Source organism: Ranitomeya imitator, chromosome 2 (assembly GCF_032444005.1).
Source record: "Ranitomeya imitator isolate aRanImi1 chromosome 2, aRanImi1.pri, whole genome shotgun sequence".
NCBI classification, from domain to species: Eukaryota; Metazoa; Chordata; class Amphibia; order Anura; family Dendrobatidae; genus Ranitomeya; species Ranitomeya imitator.
The window spans coordinates 154,433,390-154,454,567 of record NC_091283.1 but is presented as its reverse complement, the minus strand read 5'-3'; the positions used below and the strand labels follow the sequence as shown (position 1 = coordinate 154,454,567).

The following is a 21,178-nucleotide window of genomic DNA, read 5'->3' as shown; positions in this document are numbered from 1 at the left end:
ACCCTATTTCCAACCCTAGCCCTAATTCCATGTGCCCACATTGCGGATTCGTGTGAGATTTTTCGGCACCGTTTTTGAAAAATCCGCAGGTAAAAGGCACTGCGTTTTACCTGCGGATTTACCGCGGATTTCCAGTGTTTTTTGTACGGATTTCACCTGCGGATTCCTATTGAGGAACAGGTGTAAAACACTGCAGAATCCGCACAAAGAATTGACATGCTGCGCAAAATACAACACAGCGTTTCCGCTCGGTATTTTCCGCACCATGGGCACAGTGGATTTGGTTTTCCATAGGTTTACATGGTACCTATTTTCATTGGTGAAATATTACTATAGCTCTGATTGAAGGTGAAAGGTCACTTTCAACAGCCAATCAGAGCGATTGTAGCCACAGGGAGGGGGGGGGGGGGCGAAGTACCACTCCCCCTGTCCCTGCAGGTCGGGTGAAATTACAGTTAACCCTTTCACACGACCTGCAGGAGCGCGATCCGACCATGACGCATATGCTGCGTCACAGGTCGGATTGGCACAGGTGTTCATGTCGCATATGCTGCGTCACAAGTCGGATTGGCACAGGTTTTCAGGTCGGGAAGGGGTTAAAGCCAGAAAGTTGCCATTTGAAATGACTGTAGTTTTGTGCCATGTCTGTGATCTGCTTTTTTTTTCTACAAAATTAAACAACTGAATGAAAATCCTCCAAGGCCGGAGATTCCATAATTTTTGCCAGGGGTTGTATAGTTCTATAGGTCTTTGCTGCCGGTCCATATATAGTTCTATATGTCTCTGCGGCCGGTCCATATATAGTTTATAGGTCTTTGCTGCCAGTCCATATATAGTTTTATATGTCTCTGCGGCCGGTCCATATATAGTTTATAGGTCTTTGCTGCCAGTCCATATATAGTTCTATATATCTCTGCGGCCGGTCCATATATATAGTTCTGTATGTCTATGTGGCCGCTCCATATATAGTTCTATATGTCTCTGCGACCGACTCATTTATAGTTCTATATGTTGTTGTCCTTGTTTTGCTGCAGACTTGGCTTTGCAGCTTTGTGTGCTGACTGGGTCGTGCCGATGGCAGGCAGTAATCATAGAAGAATTAATTCTACCACTGGCGGACACAGACAGAATGGGCCCCAAGAACAGTATATGGGCCCTTTGCAATCCAATAGCTCATTATGACAATTCCACCTGCTCTGGAGGTGGCAGCGGCCCCCTCACCTCTTGGACCCCTGTGTGGATACACGGTTGCACCACTGATCTGTCCGCCACCTGCCTTCTACCTTTGCAGCGATCTCTAATCTTGTATATTTGAGGGTTGCGTCCTTGCAGCGACTCTGGTGGGACTTTATCCACGCTCAGTACGGAGGTGCACACCTTACATTTTTATATCTCATCATTTATTCTTTTCTTATGTTTGTGCAGAATATTCATTGCGTTTTTCCTGTTATATGACTATTACACAGTATTGTTACATGGATGCCATTGAGTGCGGCTGTCGGATCACGTGCCCCTTCCCCCTGATATTGTAGTGTGGTCTATCACTCGGGCCAATGACCGCAGTGGTGCGAGGAGACGTGAGCTAGATAATTGAATACAGCCGGCCGTGTCCAGTGAGGGTTAGGAATCATCGCCTCCCGCGCCCGCCGTGCTGCAGCTTTTCCTGGAGACAGTAGATTCCCCGGGATGTGAAGAACCTGATGCACTTATCAAACATTCATTCTGCAGAGCTTGTGCTTACATGACTCCGGGTGAGGCCATATATATTTATGCCTGAGTGACGTAGTAAGAATAATTATTTTATTTCTATAGCGCCAACATATTCCGCAGCATTTTACACTGTAGTGGGGACTTGTACAGACAATGAATATATTACAGAATAATCACATAACTCAGATACCAAAAGGAGCGAGGTCCCTGCTCACAATCTTACATTATCTGAGAACTATGGCGGTATGTTCATTTCTATGTGTAACGGGTATTGTAAGGTCAATATGTGGCAATTACATGGCAGGCTTTAAGCTGCCGCCCATCAGCAATATGCAATCACTCATGGTAATACCTCATTAAAGGAGAACTCCAACCAGAGCTTCTACAGTGTAACTTGCAGGGTCTGATAGGCCCGAGCATAATACAACTATTCAAAGACCACCAGAGCCGTGGCGCCTCCTGCCTGTCCCCACCGGAGCCGTGGCGCCTCCTGCCCGTCCCCACCGGAGCCGTGGCGCCTCCTGCCCATCCCCACCGGAGCCGTAGCGCCTCCTGCCCGTCCCCACCGGAGCCGTGGCGCCTCCTGCCCGTCCCCACCGGAGCCGTGGCGCCTCCTGCCCATCCCCACCGGAGCCGTAGCGCCTCCTGCCCGTCCCCACCGGAGCCGTGGCGCCTCCTGCCCGTCCCCACCGGAGCCGTAGCGCCTCCTGCCCGTCCCCACCGGAGCCGTGGAACCTCCTGCCCGTCCCCACTGGAGCTGTAGCGCCTCCTGCCGGTCCCCACTAGGAATAACAAAGTAGTCTTGTCCTTGCTTTTCTTTATAAAGTGGCTGCCCACTACTTTTTCTTTACCAAACTTCCCAGCATGGTCCAAAAAATGAAAATCCCTCACCTGCAAATCCCCCTTTATAACACACCCCAAGCCTTCTCTTCCTGCGGGGACATCCTATGACTGCTGCAGCCAATCAATAGCCACAGCCACAACTCATTGGCTGCAGCGTTCAGGTGTACAAATATATCTAATTCTTATTGTACAGTCATGTGATTGTTGCAGTCAGTCACTGGTCACATCAATGAATAATGAGTCACCGCTGCGTCCATTGATTGCCTGCAGCAGTCAGATGATGTCTCCACAGGGAAGGAAGGTTTAAGACTGGCAGGGAAATCGGGGTCAATACGCAGTGGGGGCACATCTGCCCAGCCAGTATCTGGCCGTGTGGTACAAGACAAGGACTGGACAGCCCCTTTAATTATTTGATTGTACTGTTATGGATCCTCGCCCAGGACCTTGAAAACAAACCGTTCCTGATTGTAGATAATCTGATAGTAAAGTCCGAGTACAGTAACATGCAGGAGAAAGACGTGGCCTGTAAGTGGGAGAGGGTGAAACGTGGCAGATGCAACAATGCCAGCCTTATAATAAAGGGTCTAAGCAGGAGATGCTGCTGTATCATACCCATCCGCACTCCGGCTGCTGCACAACTACAACTCCCAGCATGCCCTGGTAGAGCACATTAAATACCCACATGGGCTACACGTGACTTCTGCTCGCAGGGGATCTGCTTCTATGTGAGGATCCGCAGTGATGTCTGCGGTCCTGCCATAATCACAGCGCAGCTCTGCTCCTCTGAAAGCCTCTATATTATTAGTGTTCAGCTTTGTCTATTTCCGTATCTGTGTCGTGTCATTATAGCACTTGTGCCCACGCGCTGTGGAACCAGCCATATAATTTTTTTTTTTTACTGTACACCTTTTAAAATTATTGCCCAGCAGAGTGAAGAAACAATCATACTGCTCCCCCCTACTACTCATCTAACACTGCCCAGACCCCCATCAATAATAATAATAATAATAATTTTATTTATATAGCGCCAACATATTCCGCAGCGCTTTACAAATTATAGAGGGGACTTGTACAGACAATAGACATTACAGCATAACAGAAATACAGTTCAAAACAGATACCAGGAGGAGTGAGGGCCGTGCTCGCAATCTTACAAACTATGGGGAAAAGGGGAGACACGAGAGGTGGATGGTAACAATTGCTATAGTTATTCGGACCAGCCATAGTGTAAGGCTCGGGTGTTCATGTAAAGCTGCATGAACCAGTTACCTGCCTAAGTATGTAGCAGTACAGACACAGAGGGCTAATACTGCATAAAGTGTATGAGAACATGATGCGAGGAACCTTTTTTTTTTTTTTTTTTATTATAAACAGGCCACACAGGGATCGTTAGGTTAATGCATTGAGGCGGTAGGCCAGTCTGAACAAATGAGTTTTTAGGGCACGCTTAAAACTGTGGGGATTGGGGATTAATCGTATTAACCTAGGTAGTGCATTCCAAAGAATCGGCGCAGCACGTGTAAAGTCTTGGAGACGGGAGTGGGAGGTTCTGATTATTGAGGATGCTAACCTGAGGTCATGAGCGGAGGGCACGGGTAGGGTGGTAGACTGATACCAGGGAGGAGATGTAGGGTGGTGCTGAGCCATGGAGTCTCTATGCCATCAATCTCTATGCTTTATCTTCAAACTGCAGTCATGTGCCTGATGTAGTCAGTCATTGCCACAGCCCTGGGGAATGTGCCACCACTGCAGGCAATCACTGGCTGCAGAGGTCTCATGTTCATGTACAGACCCTATGTGACTACTACAACCAATCACTGGCCACAGCACTGAGCAATGTGATACTTCTGTGGCCACTGATTGGCTGCACAAGTCACATGTATGGAAGAAGGCGCACAAAGACCGGAAAGGGATCAAAATAGTGCTGAAAGAGAAAAAAAACGGAGAGGAGGATTACTTTTTTTTTTCACGTAGTTTTTTTTTTTTAAATTATACAGTGGCAAGCAAAAAGGGTAACAATGTTTTGAACGTTTGACTTTCAGGCTCCATATCTCACCATCCACTACTGCTTTGACTACCATCATTTTATAGACAATCATCTTGGATAGCTCATACATAAATATGACTTGCAGCTATTTAGCATATGATTAGTTATGCAGATTCTTGTCATCTCACTGCATTGTTACGGTTTTAACCTGGTGGTGGAAGAATCTTTTTCTTCCTGCATACTATAAGATACAACCTGTTCTCACATTCCCTAATAGCTCAGTCATTATTAGGTTGATTCCCTAATGAAAGGTCACTGGTTCGAATTGAGGAGCAGCCGTGAAGACGATTTCCCAAGAAAAGAGAAACTGCATCATCCTGCTCATCGATAGCGGTCTCTCGACCAAGAAAATTGCCAATCTGCATCATGTGAGCGCCATGACAGTTGGGAGAATACTAAATGTACTCCATCCATTCAAACCCCAAAAGGTGGATGTTCAGGCAAAATATCAGAGTCAACAAGTCGGCTCATCCCAAGGACTATCAGTTCTGGAGTGAAGGACATGTCAGTGGAGATGGCTGCTATGCTTCATAATAGTGAGATCACAGATGTCCATGAAACGCACATTACACAAGTCTGGAATGGTGGCCCGAAAAAAGGTGAAGAAGCCTTGACTTGAATATCGTCATAAGAAGCATCAGCTCGAGTTTGCTAAAAAGTACGAAAAATGAACAGTAGAAGATTGGAAATGGGTGATTTGGAGCAGTGAGATGAAAGTCAATAGACTACGCTCTGATGGGTGCAAATGGGTCTGAGAGAAAGAAGGGGAAAAAGGGGCTAACAGATCCGGAAATTGAAGGAATTGTCAAGTTTGGAGAGGAAGCCTGATGATATGGGGTTATTTCCAGGGTCGGTGTTAGGGGCAGCCAGACCAAGCAGCTGCTTAAGGCCCCCGCTCCTCCACGGTCCCTCAGTCAGTGGCGTGCCACTAATAGCGCCACTATGGGGCCCGGCGCCGCCAACCCACATTGCGCGCTCAACCTATCCAGTTGAAGGCACTGATGGAAGACAAAGCGTCAGATGAGTCTCCCTCTCCCTTTACTACCCCTCTACTTATGACGTCACTTAATCGTGCGCCACACTGTGCTAGCAGTGGAGCTGAGGAGACTGGAGCAGAGCCTGCAGCAGAGCAGGGAACGAGGAGAAGTAAGTAGTGTGTATGTGTGTCTGCATTAATATGTCTGTATTATACTGTTTGTGTGTCTGCATTATACTGTGAGTGGAGGACTGCATTATACTGTGTGTGTGTGTGTTGCGCTGCACTATACTATGTGTTTGTAGGGGGCTGCATTATACTCTGGGAGGTTGCATTATACTGTGTGTGGCTGTATTGTACTCTGGGAGGGCTACATTATAATGTGCTGGGCTGCATTATACTCTATGGGGGCTGCATTATAATGTGTGTAGGTGGGGGGCTGCATTGTACTCTGAGGGGGCTTCATTGTACTGTGTGTATGGTGCTGCATTATACTCTGAGAGAGCTGCATTATACTGTGTGTGGGACTTCATTGTACTGTGTGTGTGTGTGTGTGTGTGTTTGTGGCTGCATTATACCCGGAGGGGGCTGCATTATCCCCTGAAGTGGCTGCATTATACTCTGAGGGGGCTACATTATACTGTATGTGGGGCTGCATTATACCCTTAGGGGGGCTGCAGTATACTGTATCAAGGACCATGGGGAGTGCATTATACTATATGGGACTTGCATTATAGTGTATCGAGGACTATCTGTCCCCATCATTCTTCCTCGATCGGTGTAAAGAAACTCGGGAACAAGCATCGAACGATTCAATTTTGTCGATCACGCTTGTTTAACGGCCTGAAATCAGCACATGTAAACACAACTGAAATGTTTTTGTGTGATGGTGCAGTATGTGACCATTTGGGGCCCCACTTTAAACTTTTCTCTAAAACCGGCCCTGGTTGTTTCACAGCCAAAGGTGTTAGATACTTAACCAGGATCGAGTTCTCAATGCTGAGCTATATGTGAGTGTACTACAAGACAAGTTACTTAGACGAGTTACTTCGTACACCCGAGTTCTATGGGTATGAAATGGACAACATAGTGTTTCAGTAGGACAACAACATGAAGCAGACATTGAGATTGGCAAAGAAATGGCTCAATGACAATTAAGTAGAGGTGCTGGATTGGCCTCCACAGGTCTCAGACCTCAACTCAATCAAATACTTGTGGGTAGAATTGGAGAAAAAGCTGTATACAAACCCAAGTGAGGCAACAACTTTGGGAACGTGTAGAAGAGACCTGGGATCAGATTTCAGTCAACATATGCTTGAATCTAATCGAGAGCATACCCAGAAGGATTCAGGCAGTGTGGAAAGCCAAATATGATTTACAAAATAATAAAATTAAATATTAGATTTTTAGGGGCAATGCAGTGACATGACAAGAATCTACATAACAGATCATATGCTATAATTGCAAGTCAAATTTATACATGAGATATCCAAGATGATTGTCTATAAAATGATGGTAGTCTCATGTTCGAAGCAGAAGTGGATGATGAGATATGGAGCCTGAAAGTTAAAAGTTCAAAACATTGTTACCCTTTCGCTTGTCACTGTACATTTTTTTTTTCATTGGGGGTAAACAGCCCTTTTACTTCATTAGTAGCCAATAGTGCCAAAAACACATTTCTCAAAAACTGATTTTACTTTATATAATGTGAGTATGATCATGCAGGGCCGATAGCCCCAGGTCCTGTCTCTTCTCTGTGAGCAGATCGGTCTGCACCTCCCTGCTGTTATATGAATGGAAACTGAGCTGCTCTCATGCTGCTGTCCATCTGCCGGTATCCACTGCAGCACAGGAGGCCACGAGATCTGCAGCGAGATGGCAATGTACAAATTATTACTGAATACAGGCGAGCATGGTCCGTATCACAGTATGCAAGATGCATGACGGATAGCAATTGTAAATTCTATACAGGAGATGCCCAGGTTATACCAGCTGTAAGGCTATGTTCACACATTGCGTTTTTTAATGAAAATTTTAAGCTGCATTTTACAGTACCAGCAAAAGTTATTAGATTTCAGAAATCTCATGCACACATTGATTTTTTTTTTTTTTGCATGATGAGTTTTGTAAAACTGCTGCATTTTTGCATACTGCAGCATGTCATTTCTTTTAGTGTTTTTCACTCATAGAAAGTAATGGGTAAGTGAAAAAACACAGGAAAAAACCAGGTATCAGGTTTTGCTGCGTTTTGGTGCCAAAACCTTAGGGAATGTGCATCTATTTTGGGGGGCATTAAACTTTATCAGCATGCACAAGAGAACATAAAAAAAGCAGCAAAAACAGCTTTTTTTTGAAGCTGCTTATTGCCAAAAGAGCATAAAAGCAATGTGTGAACATGGCATAATTCTATACAGGAGATGCCCAGGTTGTACCGGCTGTACATATCTAATTATATACAGGAGATGCCCAGGTTATATCGGCTGTACATATCTAATTATATACAGGAGATGCCCAGGTTATACCAGCTGTACATATCTAACTATATACAGGAGATGCCCAGGTAATATCGGCTGTACATATATAACTATATACAGGAGATGCCCAGGTTATATCTGCTGCACATATATAATTATATACAGGAGATGCCCAGGTTATACCAGCTGTACATATATAATTATATACAGGAGATGCCCAGGTTATACCAGCTGTACATATATAATTATATACAGGCGATGCCCACGTTATACCAGCTGTACATATATAATTACATACAGGAGATGCCCACGTTATACTGGCTGTACACATATAATTATATACAGGAGATGCCCAGGTTATACCAGCTGTTCATATATAACTATATACAGGAGATGCCCAGGCTATACCGGCTGTCCATATAATTATATACAGGAGATGCCCAGGTTATACCGGCTGTACATATATAATTATGTACAGGAGACGCCCAGGTTATAGCGGATATACATATATAATTATGTACAGGAGATGCCCAGGTTATATCTGCTGTACATATATAATTATATACAGGAGATGCCCAGGTTATACCAGCTGTACATATATAATTATATACAGGAGATGCCCAGGTTATATCTGCTGTGCATATAATTATATACAGGATATACCAGCTGTACATATATAATTATATACAGGAGATGCCCAGGTTATACCAGCTGTACATATATAATTATATACAGGAGATGCCCAGGTTATACCAGCTGTTCATATATAATTATATACAGGAGATGCCCAGGTTATACCAGCTGTACATATAATTATATACAGGAGATGCCCAGGTTATACCAGCTGTACATATATAATTATATACAGGAGATGCCCAGGTTATACCAGCTGTACATATATAATTATATACAGGAGATGCCCAGGTTATACAAGCTGTACATATAATTTTTATACAGGATATACCAGCTGTACATATATAATTATATTCAGGAGATGCCCAGGTTATATCTGCTGTACATATAATTATATACAGGATATACCAGCTGTACATATATAATTATATTCAGGAGATGGCCAGGTTATACCGGCTGTACATATTGTGGTAGATCGGCTCACTCGGCTGCACACAGAGGTAGACATAGGAACTCTGTCTCTAAGACTTTCACTGCCATTCAAAATCTCTGATGCCGCTGTCGCAATCGCGTTATCCTAATGGTTTCCATGGAGACCCCTGGCCGCAAGATGGCCACGGGGTCCTTCAGGGCCTGCATCAAAGGAAGCTTTGGGGTGGCAAAATTCCCAAATAAAGAAAAAAAAAAGAAACAAATATTTTTCCAATAAATATATTTATTTATGTAAATAAAAAAAAGTAAACAATAAAAGGTACACATACTGGGTATCGCCGTGTCCGTAATGACCCGCTCTATAAAACTGTGCCACTAGTTAACCCCTCCACTAAACACCATAAAAAAAATTGAAGCAACAAAACAATGTTTTATCATCATACCGCCGAAGAAAAAGTGTAATAAAACGTGATAAAAAGACGAATGTATGCAAAAATTGTACCGCTCAAAGCGTCATGTCCCGCAAAAAAAAGCCACCATACAGCTCCATCAGCAGAAAAATAAAAAAGTTATAGATCTCAGAATAAAGTGGTGCAAGAATAATTATTTTTTTCTATAAAATAGTTTTTATTGTGGAAAAGCAGCAAAATATAAAAAAACATAAATTGGGTATCACTGTAATCGTACTGACCCAAAGAATAAAGCTGCCTTACCAATTTTACCACACGCGGAATGGTATAAAAAAACAGCAGTTTCTGATTTGCGTTTTTTTGTTCATTCTGCCTCCCAAAAATGAGAATAGAAAGTGATTAAAATATGTAATGTGCCCGAAAATGGTATCAATAAAAAGGCAAGCTCGTCCTGCAAAAAACAAGCCATAACATGATGCTGTTGGCCGAAATATGGAAAAATTATAGCTTCCAAAATATGATGATGCAAAAACTAGTTTTCCCAATTAAAAGCGACTTTTAGTGTGTGACAGTAGCCAAACATAAAAGCCCAATATAAATCTGGTATCGTTGTAATCGCAATGACCCAAAGAATAAAGGCGCCTAGTCACTTAAACCGCACCAGGAACGGTGGAAAAACTATAAAACCAATTCTTCACATGCTGTTGATTTTTTTCAATTTGCCTCCCAAAGATCGCAGTAAGGCACGGCGCACATTTATCCTGTGCTCTACGCTGAGCGCTTACAACAGGGCTTCCATGTAAATCTCTGAAATACGTGATTTACACAGAACCCCCAGCAAAGCACCAACCACCAGAGCCAGGGACCCAATCCCAAAATAAGAGACGTGGCAAGGATATATATGTAATATAACAATATTTTATTAGGTAATGGTGATAACATATATATATGTGCACATATGGAGGGATATTAAAAGCATAATCACAACAATTAAAATAAAAAATATGACAATATATATCGGTAGATATAGGGTATGCCAAAGAAGGTGGATATCAGGTCTCTCAGAAAAAGATAAAAAAGTGTAACTCACTAGTGTGCCAAGGAATAAAAAATGTCCGTGAAATAGCTAAAAAAAATTAATTAAAACTGACCTATAATAGAATATAATCTGGCCATATGACCAACACCTAATTCAATAAGTGCAATAGTGCAAATAAGGAAGGGGGCCAGAAAGCGCACTGTGCAACACTGCAAAGGGTTATTGACACATCTTACAATACATTCTGGCCATGTGGCCGACACCTCATAATAGTGTGCAATAGTGCAAATGAGCAATATACAAGAGGGCACTGTGCAAAGCCGCAAAAAGTAAACAGAATTAGCAATAGTGCAAAATAAGATAGGGGGCCAGAAAGCGCACTGTGCAACACCGCAAAGGGTAAAATAGAATTATTGACACATCTTTCAATACATTCTGGCCATGTGGCCGACACCTCATAATAGTGTGCAATAGTGCAAATGAGCGATATACAAGAGGAACAGAATATACGGCAAAAGCCAGCTCACCGATCATTGCAAGAAGCCCGGAACTTCGTCCTGACAAGACGCAGTAGGATTCCATAAACGAAAAGAGAATGGTTCCAGCTGCAATAAAATCATGAAAATTTATTCCAATTTTTAAAAAGCTGTGATAAAGACCGCTGTGTCGGTCGAAACGCGTAGCCCACCTCGCATGTGCTATGGTGCTGTCCCAGGAGTTGTTTCTCCATTTTAAAAATTGGAATAAATTTTCATGATTTTATTGAAGCTGGAACCATTCTCTTTTCGTTTATGATATACCCAAGCGCTTTGGTCGGATCCTGCGTTGCCATTTTAGGTACAGGTACTCTCTACTTTTTCACTTTTACCACTTTTGTTCCATTGTTTACTTTTTGCGGTTTTGCACAGTGTCCTCTTGTATATCGCTCATTTGCACTATTGCACACTATTATGAGGTGTCGGCCACATGGCCAGAATGTATTGAAAGATGTGTCAATAATTCTATTTTACCCTTTGCGCTGTTGCACAGTGCGCTTTCTGGCCCCCTATCTTATTTTGCACTATTGCTAATTCTGTTTACTTTTTGCGGCTTTGCACAGTGCCCTCTTGTATATTGCTCATTTGCACTATTGCACACTATTATGAGGTGTCGGCCACATGGCCAGAATGTATTGTAAGATGTGTCAATAACCCTTTGCAGTGTTGCACAGTGCGCTTTCTGGCCCCCTTTCTTATTTGCACTATTACACTTATTGAATTAGGTGTTGGTCATATGGCCAGATTATATTCTATTATAGGTCAGTTTTAATTAATTTATTTAGCTATTTCACGGACATTTTTTATTCCTTGGCACACTAGTGAGTTACACTTTTTTATCTTTTTCTGAGAGACCTGATATCCACCTTCTTTGGCATACCCTATATCTACCGATATATATTGTCATATTTTTTATTTTAATTGTTGTGATTATGCTTTTAATATCCCTCCATATGTGCACATATATATATGTTATCACCATTACCTAATAAAATATTGTTATATTACATATATATCCTTGCCACGTCTCTTATTTTGGGATTGGGTCCCTGGCTCTGGTGGTTGGTGCTTTGCTGCTATCGAGTGGTTCCCACTCATCTGTTTTGTTCTCACTGGGGGTCTTTAAGTGGTCATTTTTTATTCTATTGTATACATATATATTGCCCCTTTAAGTGTTAACAATTTGTGTCTAACAGAACCCCCAGCGCAAGATTCCCTATAATGAGGCAGGTGGAGGCACTGTGAACGCCATAGGACCTGTGATCCGGCGGTGTCAGTCTTTTTAGGATTGCCGTCGGTCACAGTTTTGTGCACTTCTGAAAAGAAGGACACCGTTGAACAGAGGCCAGAGACCAGAGTAACTGTGCTGCCTCATTATAGTGAATTGATCCATCGGGGGTTTCATCTGTCATGTCACTCGGAGATTTAGATGGAAACCCTGATGTACGTGCTCAGCGTAGAGGGCCAGATAAATGTGATTATAAATGTTATGTAAAATATTCCCAATAAAAGCTTAAACTCAATCCACAAAAAAAGCAAGCCATCACTCAGGTCCATCATCTGTTAATGGAAATATAGGGGCTTCCACGTTTTTGGTAGCACAAAAGCTCTGGAAAAGAGAAATGGCTCCTCACCCCCCAAAAGAAATTCAGCAAATTCAATGCTGCCAAATGCCCCCTCCCTTCTGAGCCCCAGTGTGCCAAAACCACATTTAGCGCCCACATATTTGGCATTTCTGTAGTGATGAGGGCCCACCTAACTTACAGGTGCGTGTCTCCAGAAGCATGAGCTGGGCATAACGTACTGGTCACTACAGCAGCAGTTTACAATTTTCACTCCGCAACATCCACTGCTGCTTCTTTCTAGAAAACACCCATGGGCTCAAAATCGTCACTACATCTGTAAATAAATTCCCAAAGGGGTATAATTTTCAAGATGGGGTCACTTGAGCCAGAATTCTGCTTTTCTATCACTTAGGGGCTCTTTATATGGAATCCGCAAACTATTCTAGGAAAATCTGCATTCCAGGCAGCATATAGCTTTTCGCCCCTCCCGAGTCTCTCCCTCAGAGAAAAGAGGGAGACACAAAAGCGCAAATAGGGTCTTATCAAACATTACACAAAGTTGCCCACCAAGAGAACTACCGTACTCACCTGGTAAGATTTAAGGAAGGACATATATTAATGGCGGCTGCTGCAGATCCACAGGTCAGTGCAGGACCTGATTGTAACACACACTTAGATAGGAGAAAAAAGGATCATCCCCGCGCTGCCGTAAGAAGAATTTCAAAAATTGTAGAGGTTTCAACGTGGTTTATTCTACGCGTTTCAGGGTTCAGGTGACCCCTTCATCAGGACATACCACAAATAGGATAAACAAGAAGAATAAACCACGTTGAAACCTCTACAATTTTTGAAATTCTTCTTACGGCAGCGCGGGGATGATCCTTTTTTCTCCTAAGTGTGTATGGCTAAGTAGTACTGTACAGCCACATATGGGATATTGCCATGTCAATAGGACAGATTTTGGTGCCATTTTTACCCATTTCCCAGTGTGAAAATGTAAAACTTGGGGCTAATACACAATCTTAGTGGTAAAAATGTAAATTATTTTATCTTCACTGCCCAATGGTATAAAAGTCTGTGATACACCAGTGGTGTCAATATAATCACTGCACCCCTAGATGAGCTCATTGAGAGGTTTAGTTTGTAAAATGGGGTCACTTATGGGGGGCTTCGAAGTAGCCACCTTTTGCTTTGATGATTGCTTTGCACACTCTTGGCATTCTCTTGATGAGCTTCAAGAGGTAGTCACCGGGAATGGTCTTCCAACAATCTTGAAGGAGTTCTCAGAGATGCTTAGCAATTGTTGGCCCTTTTGCTTTCACTCTGCGGTCCAGCTCACCCAAAACCATCTCGATTGGGTTCAGGTCTGGTGACTGTGGAGGCCAGGTCATCTGGCATAGCACCCCATCACTCTCCTTCTTGGTCAAATAGCCCTTACACAGCCTGGAGGTGTGTTTGGGGTCATTGTCCTGTTGAAAAATAAATGATGGTCCAACTAAATGCAAACTGGATGGAATAGCATGCCGCTGCAAGATGCTGTGGTAGCCATGCTGATTCAGTATGCCTTCAATTTTGAATAAATCCCCAACAGTGTCACCAGCAAAGCACCCCCACACCATCACACCTCCTCCTCCATGCTTCACGGTGGGAACCAGGCATGTAGAGTCCATCCGTTCACCTTTTCTGCATCGCACAAAGACACGGTGGTTGGAACCAAAGATCTCAAATTTAAACTCATGAGACCAAAGCAGATTTCCACTGGTCTAATGTCCATTCCTTGTGTTCTTTAGCCCAAACAAGTCTCTTCTGCTTGTTGCCTGTCCTTGGCAGTGGTTTCCTAGCAGCTATTTTACCATGAAGGCCTGCTGCACAAAGTCTCCTCTTAACAGTTGTTGTAGAGATGTGTCTGCTGCTAGAACTCTGTGTGGCATTGACCTGGTCTCTAATCTGAGCTGCTGTTAACCTGCGATTTCTGAAGCTGGTGACTCAGATAAACTTATCAGAAGCAGAGGTGACTCTTGGTCTTCCTTTCCTGGGGGCGGTCCTCATGTGAGCCAGTTTCTTTGTAGCGCTTGATGTTTTTTGCCATTGTACTTGGGGACACTTTCAAAGTTTTCCCAATTTTTCAGACTGACTGACCTTCATTTCTAAAAGTAATGATGGCCACTCATTTTTCTAGGTGGCGCTAAAGAGTTTAAGTCCTCTTTTTCTCAGAAGAGGCAATTTGCATCTTGCCATAATACAAATTCTAACAGTCTATTCAGTAGGACTATCAGCTGTGTATCCACCAGACTTCTGCCAACACAACTGATAGTCCTAACCCCTTTTATAAGGCAAGAAATCCCACTTATTAAACCTCACAGGGCAGACCTGTGAAGTGAAAACCATTCCCGGTGACTACCTCTTGAAGCTCATCAAGAGAATGCCAAGAGAGTGCAAAGCAGTCATCAAAGCAAAAAGTGGCTACTTTGAAGAACCTAGAATATAAGACATATTTTCAGTTGTTTCACACTTTTTTGTTAAGTATATAATTCCACATGTGTTAATTCATAGTTTTGATGCCTTCAGTGTGAATGTACAATTTAACGCTCAGGTTATAGCAGCTGTACATATATAACTATATACAGGAGATGCCCAGGTTATACCATCTGTACGTCTATAATTATATACAGGAGATGCCCAGGTTATACCAGCTGTACATATATAGTTATAGTCATATAACAACAGTCACACTCAAGGAAAAATTTTCAGAGTTTCGGTTTTTGCTGAAAAACGTGTTTTCTCTTTATTGTAAACACCAACAAAAAGGTAAAGAAATCACTGCAGTGTTTCAAAGTAGGTAACGTTTCGACCCATAGGGTCTTTCTCAAACCTTACTTATAATTGTAGGAGCAGAGCTGAGAGCATAGATGCCTGGAAGGGTGTACGAGTCCCAGTTCGGGCTATAGCAGCGTAGGTTGTGGTGGAGAGTGCACGTCTTGTTCGTTAATACATATATAGTTATACACCGGAGACGCTCAAGTTATACCAGCTGTACATATATACGGTAATTATATACCAGGATGCCCAGGTTATACCAGCTGTACATACTGTATATACTTGGGACGGCTCGGACTGTGCAGTCTCCGGAATGACAGCTGTGTTTACAGATGTGATCGTGTGACTTCCTCTTCACATTTGCACAGTGTGGACTGTCACGGCGCTGCTGTGTGCAGTCATGGCAATGCCTTGTGTACCCGCAGCTGTGTATCCAGCACAAATACACAGTCCTGAGTCATGTATACAAACCCTGCATTGTATATCAGCGCCACTGACTTGTATATTCACAGTGGTGCCCATACCGGTATACAGCCTGAAATATCCCTGCAGGTCACCAGTGCAAATGTCCACAGATCCCAATCTGCAACATAATAGTGATTATGCATCTAATCCCATCATGTGCGATACTGTTGGCTGAACTGTGTATCCAATCCTAAAACATGTGATACAATTTCCTGGCATTACAGCACTACGTCACTCTCGCAGCCATGTCAGTGTATTTCCCATATGGGACATTAGTGGGGTAATGATAATATTCCATATATAATATCTATAATATGTACATACTAGAGCTGTAGTGACAGATTCCGCACAGACCGATCGCCTCCCCCGCTCCGCATCTCCCAGGCTCTGGCACATTCATGTGTTATGTATTATTGTGTATCTTGCGCTTATCCTTGTGCAGTTTAGGGTGAATCTGGGCATTTTCCTTTTTTTTTTTTTGTAATTAAGTGGGATTTGGATGGCAGTGGATTTATGGAGGAGGCATCTTCTCCCTTTTATCAGCTGAGGGCAGATCCAATAACAAGTTAGGTGCACAGATGGTGACTATGAGGAGCTAATGAGGAACCAAAAATAAAGCTGGCCATACACATTAGATGGCCGTCAGCCGATCTATCATCCAGCGGCCATCTCCAGTGACTCATGTACAGGAGCACTTGGCCAAGGATTCTCTGTGACTGACACACCGGCCAGTGACTTCTCTCCAGGAAACAATGCGATCAGCACTGTATAGAGATCCGATAGCTGCTCTTGCGCAGGAGCCAGCAGCAGCGCCATCATGGAGGAGGACATTTTTTTTCTTCTCCAGGAAGAAGGCGCCGCCAGTGCCTGCGCAACAGCAGCTATCGGATCTCTATACACACACCGATAGCTGCTACTGCGCGGGCACCATTTTGAAATTGATTTTTTTTGTACTTGATCAATAACATGAAGGACAGTAATTACCAGGACCGTAAACATGCGATTATGCTGCAGCGCAGGGGCCACGGCCGGCACCTCCCTGCAGAAGGGTTTTTTCTTTTTTTTCTTCAGTATGTACATATATTCATTAAGTAAACTAGTGGGCAGGTCAGTGAGGGATCAGTGACCTGTCAGCAGGCTGCATTATGAATATCTAAGCAGAGCACCACATGAAAACCCCCCACAGGCCGTCCCAGAACACGAGCATATCATTAACTGAAAATAAAGATTACACAGCCACAAGACTGTTTTCATCAACCAAGGTATCATTGTAATCAGTATAACATCGCCGACCTGACACTGCAGGTTACTGTGCACAATCCTGCTGACAGGTTCCCTTTAATAATCTAACACTCAGTGGTGTACAAATCTGTATACAGGAGCTCCCCCTAGTGATGGCTGCAGACGGAATCTTATGTATCACTGTATACAGGGAACTCCCCCTAGTGATGGCTGCAGACAGAATCTTATGTATCACTGTATACAGGGAGCTCCCCCTAGTGGTGGCTGTAGACAGAATCTTACTAATTATCTCTATACAGGGAGCTCCCCCTAGTGGTGGCTGCAGACAGGATCTTATCATGTATCTCTGTATACAGTGAGCTCTCCCTAGTGCTGGCTGTAGACAGAATCTTATCATGTATCTCTGTATACAGGGAGCTCCCCCTAGTGGTGGCTGCAGACAGAACCTCATCATGTATCTCTGTATACAGGGAGCTCCCCCTAGTGGTGGCTGCAGACAGAACCTTATCATGTATCTCTGTACACAGGGAGCTCCCCCAGTGGTGGCTGCAGACAGAATCTTACTAATTATCTCTATATACAGGGAGCTCCCTCTAGTGGTGGCTGCAGACAGAACCTTATCATGTATCTCTGTATACAGGGAGCTACCCCTAGTGGTGGCTGCAGACAGGATCTTATGTTTCTCTGTATGCAGGGAGCTTCCCCTAGTGGTGGCTGCAGACAGAATCTTACTTATCTCTATATACAGGGAGCTCCCTCTAGTGGTGGCTGCAGACAGAAACTTGTCATGTATCTCTGTATACAGGGAGCTCCCCCAGTGGTGCCTGCAGACAGGATCTTATGTTTCTCTGTATACAGGGAGCTCCTCCTAGTAGTGACTGCAGACAGAATCTTATGTATCTCTGTATATAGGGAGTTCCTCCAGTGGTGACTGCAGACAGAATCTTGTGTATCTCTGTATACAGGGAGCTCCCCCTAGTGGTGGCTGTAGACAGGATCTTGTCATGCATCTCTGTATACAGGGGGCTCCCCCTAGTGGTGGCTGCAGACAGGATCTTATGTATGTCTGTATACAGGGGGCTCCCCCTAGTGGTGACTACAGGTAGAATGCTATCAGGTATTTCTATAGCTATGTGATGGGAAGCTGGGATTTTACAGTTTTGTATCATAGCTAATAAGATATTTAAGTAGAAAATGAAGACAGCGCCTCAAACGTTGGTGAAAAATCGCAGTTCCTTTATTCTGCCCTCTGTGGCGACGTTTCGATCTACATGATGTAAATCGAAATGTTGCCACAGAGGGCAGAATGAAGGAACTGCGATTTTTCACCAACGTTTGAGGCGCTGTCTTCATTTTCTACTTAAATGTTTGGATGTTTCCCGGGAAGGACTCTCTAGAATTGACGTGCGCCTCTTTTGTGGGTAAAAGTTAACCCTGTATTTGCTATGAGGTGCTGTGAATTGTTTATTCTTTGAGCTGATAAGATATATCATATAATGACCAATTAATTATCACTGAATTTTAGATGTATGTAGATAAGTAAATGCTTTGATGTTACACCTCGGTCTGTCTTTTTGCTGCTTATCTTCTGTACTAACACCCTCGCTGCAGGTGTGTAATATATATCGCTCTTTCTTGATGATAGTTCCTCGTGCGTTATCTGATCTCTTTACATTGATGAAATATTGAATGAAAAGATACAAGGATAAAGATAATGGACTTCACTGTGATTTATGGAATTGAGGAATTTCTAGTGACAGCTCATTTCCTGACTGCGTCCATTTAAAGGGATACTAACCCCAAATAGATGATATTTTGTAGATAGGAACCGTGAAGGTAGATGTATTCTTCATTGACAATCCTCTTCAGCTGTCTGCTGTGTTGCAGGCGGTGAAGCTTTATGAATGGAGATGTATGTTTTTGTATGGCCTTATATTATGTAGTGAGCCTGTCACTGGGGCCATATTGGGGATTGGGGTCCCCAATACCCCCATCTGCAAGCTCCTGAGATAATGGGTGTAATCCTCCTTCATCTTCCTCCTGCAGGTACAAAGGCTTTATCAAAGACTGTCCTAGTGGTCAGCTGGACGCAGCCGGCTTCCAGAAGATTTACAAACAGTTCTTCCCGTTTGGAGACCCCACAAAATTCGCCACTTTTGTCTTCAATGTTTTTGATGAGAACAAAGTAAGTTCCCAGTCATCTAACACCTAAAGAGAAGACAATTGATATGTAGTCCTCCCCGCCAGTTCTCCTATGATCATGTGCTAGTGGATCCAGTTCTTGATTTTATTGAGGATCTGCTAGTTTTGCAGTTACCTGATACAATCATTAGTGACTCAGGCATCAGAGTTGACGTGGGGATAATGGCAGTTGTAGTGTTTTACTTCTCGACTAATTTGTATGTAACATTTATTGTGGATTGTAACAACAAGTTTATTATTGCAGGATGGGAAGATCGAATTTGCAGAATTTATCCAGGCCTTGTCGGTGACTTCACGTGGCACGCTGGATGAGAAGCTGAGATGTGAGTGATCTCCGGACATGTATGGGATGTCTCTGCATTATAGTACAGTCATGGCCAAAAGTGTTGGCACCCTTGAAATTGTTCCAGAAAATGAAGTATGTCTCCCAGAAAATTATTGCAATTACACTTTTTGTAATACACACATATATTTCCTTTGTGTGTATTGGAACAACACAAAAAAAAGGCAAATTGGACATTATTTCACACAAAATCCCCAAAACGGGCGGGACAAAATTGTTGGCACCCTGAACTTAATATTTAGTTGCCTGCCCTTTGGAATAAATAACTGCAATCAATCGCTTCCTATAACCATCAATCAACAAGCTTCTTACACCTCTCAACTGGAATTTTGGATCACTTTTCTTTTGTAAACTGCTCCAGGTCTCTCATATGTGAAGTCGCCTTATCCCAACAGCAATTTTAAGATCTCTCCACATGTATTAAATGGGATTTAGGTCCGGACCCATTGCTGGTCAGTTCAAAACTCACCAGCACTTTGTTTCCATCCATTTCTGGGGGCTTCTTGAAGTATGTTTAGGGTCATTGTCCTGCTGGAAGGCCCATGACCTAGGACGCAAACCCAGCTTTCTGACAATGGGCAGTACATTGCGACCCAAAATCCTTTGGTAATCTTCAGATTTCATAATGCCTTGCACACGGTCAAGGAACCTAGTGCCAGAGACAGAAAAGCAACCCCAAAACATCTTTGAACTTCCACCATATTTGACTGTATGTACAGTGTTCTTTTCTATGTAGGCCTCATGGTGTTTTCGGTAAACAGTAGAGTGATGTGCTTTACCAAAAAGCTCTATCTTTGTATCATCAGTCCACAAGATGCTTTCTCAGAAGGATTTTGGCTTACGTACAACGTACATTTTGGTATACTGCAGCCTAGCTTTTTTAGGTCTCTGTGTCAGCAGTGGTGTCACCCTGGGTCTCTTGCCATAGCGTTTCATTTAATTCAAAGGCCAATGGATTGTTCACACTGACACCAATGCACCCTGAACCTGCAGGACAGCTTGAATTTCTTTGGAACTTGATTGCATTGCAACCTTTCATCAATTTTTCTCTGCTGTCCACGTCCAGGGAGATTGGTTACAGTGCCATGGGTTGTAAACTTCTTTATGTTGCACACTGTGGATGAAGAAACATCAAGATCTCTGGAGATGCTTTTGTAACCTTGAGATTGTTGATATTGTAGATTGTGAGCCCTCACGGGCAGGGTCCTCTCTCCTCCTGTACCAGTTGTGACTTGTACTGTTCAAGATTATTGTACCTGTTTTTATTATGTATACCCCTCCTCACATGTAAAGCGCCATGGAATATATGGCGCTATAATAATAAATAATAATAATAATATTGTTAGCAATTTTGGATCTTAAGTCCTCACACAGTTCTCTTCTCTTTCTGTTCTGCATACTTAATGAGGCACACACAAATGCAAAGATTAAATAAACTCCCCTT

At 43.2% G+C, this 21,178-nt stretch overlaps 1 protein-coding gene across 1 annotated transcript in view; it reads left to right on the top strand.

Moving 5' to 3' along the window:
* NCS1 (neuronal calcium sensor 1) overlaps window positions 1-21,178 on the top strand; it is a 75,535-nt gene that overhangs the window by 40,365 nt on the left and 13,992 nt on the right. The window contains exons 3-4 of the mRNA XM_069747496.1: window positions 19,236-19,374; window positions 19,636-19,714. Coding sequence (XP_069603597.1) covers window positions 19,236-19,374; window positions 19,636-19,714 — 218 coding nt within the window. The remainder of the gene's footprint in view (window positions 1-19,235; window positions 19,375-19,635; window positions 19,715-21,178) is intronic.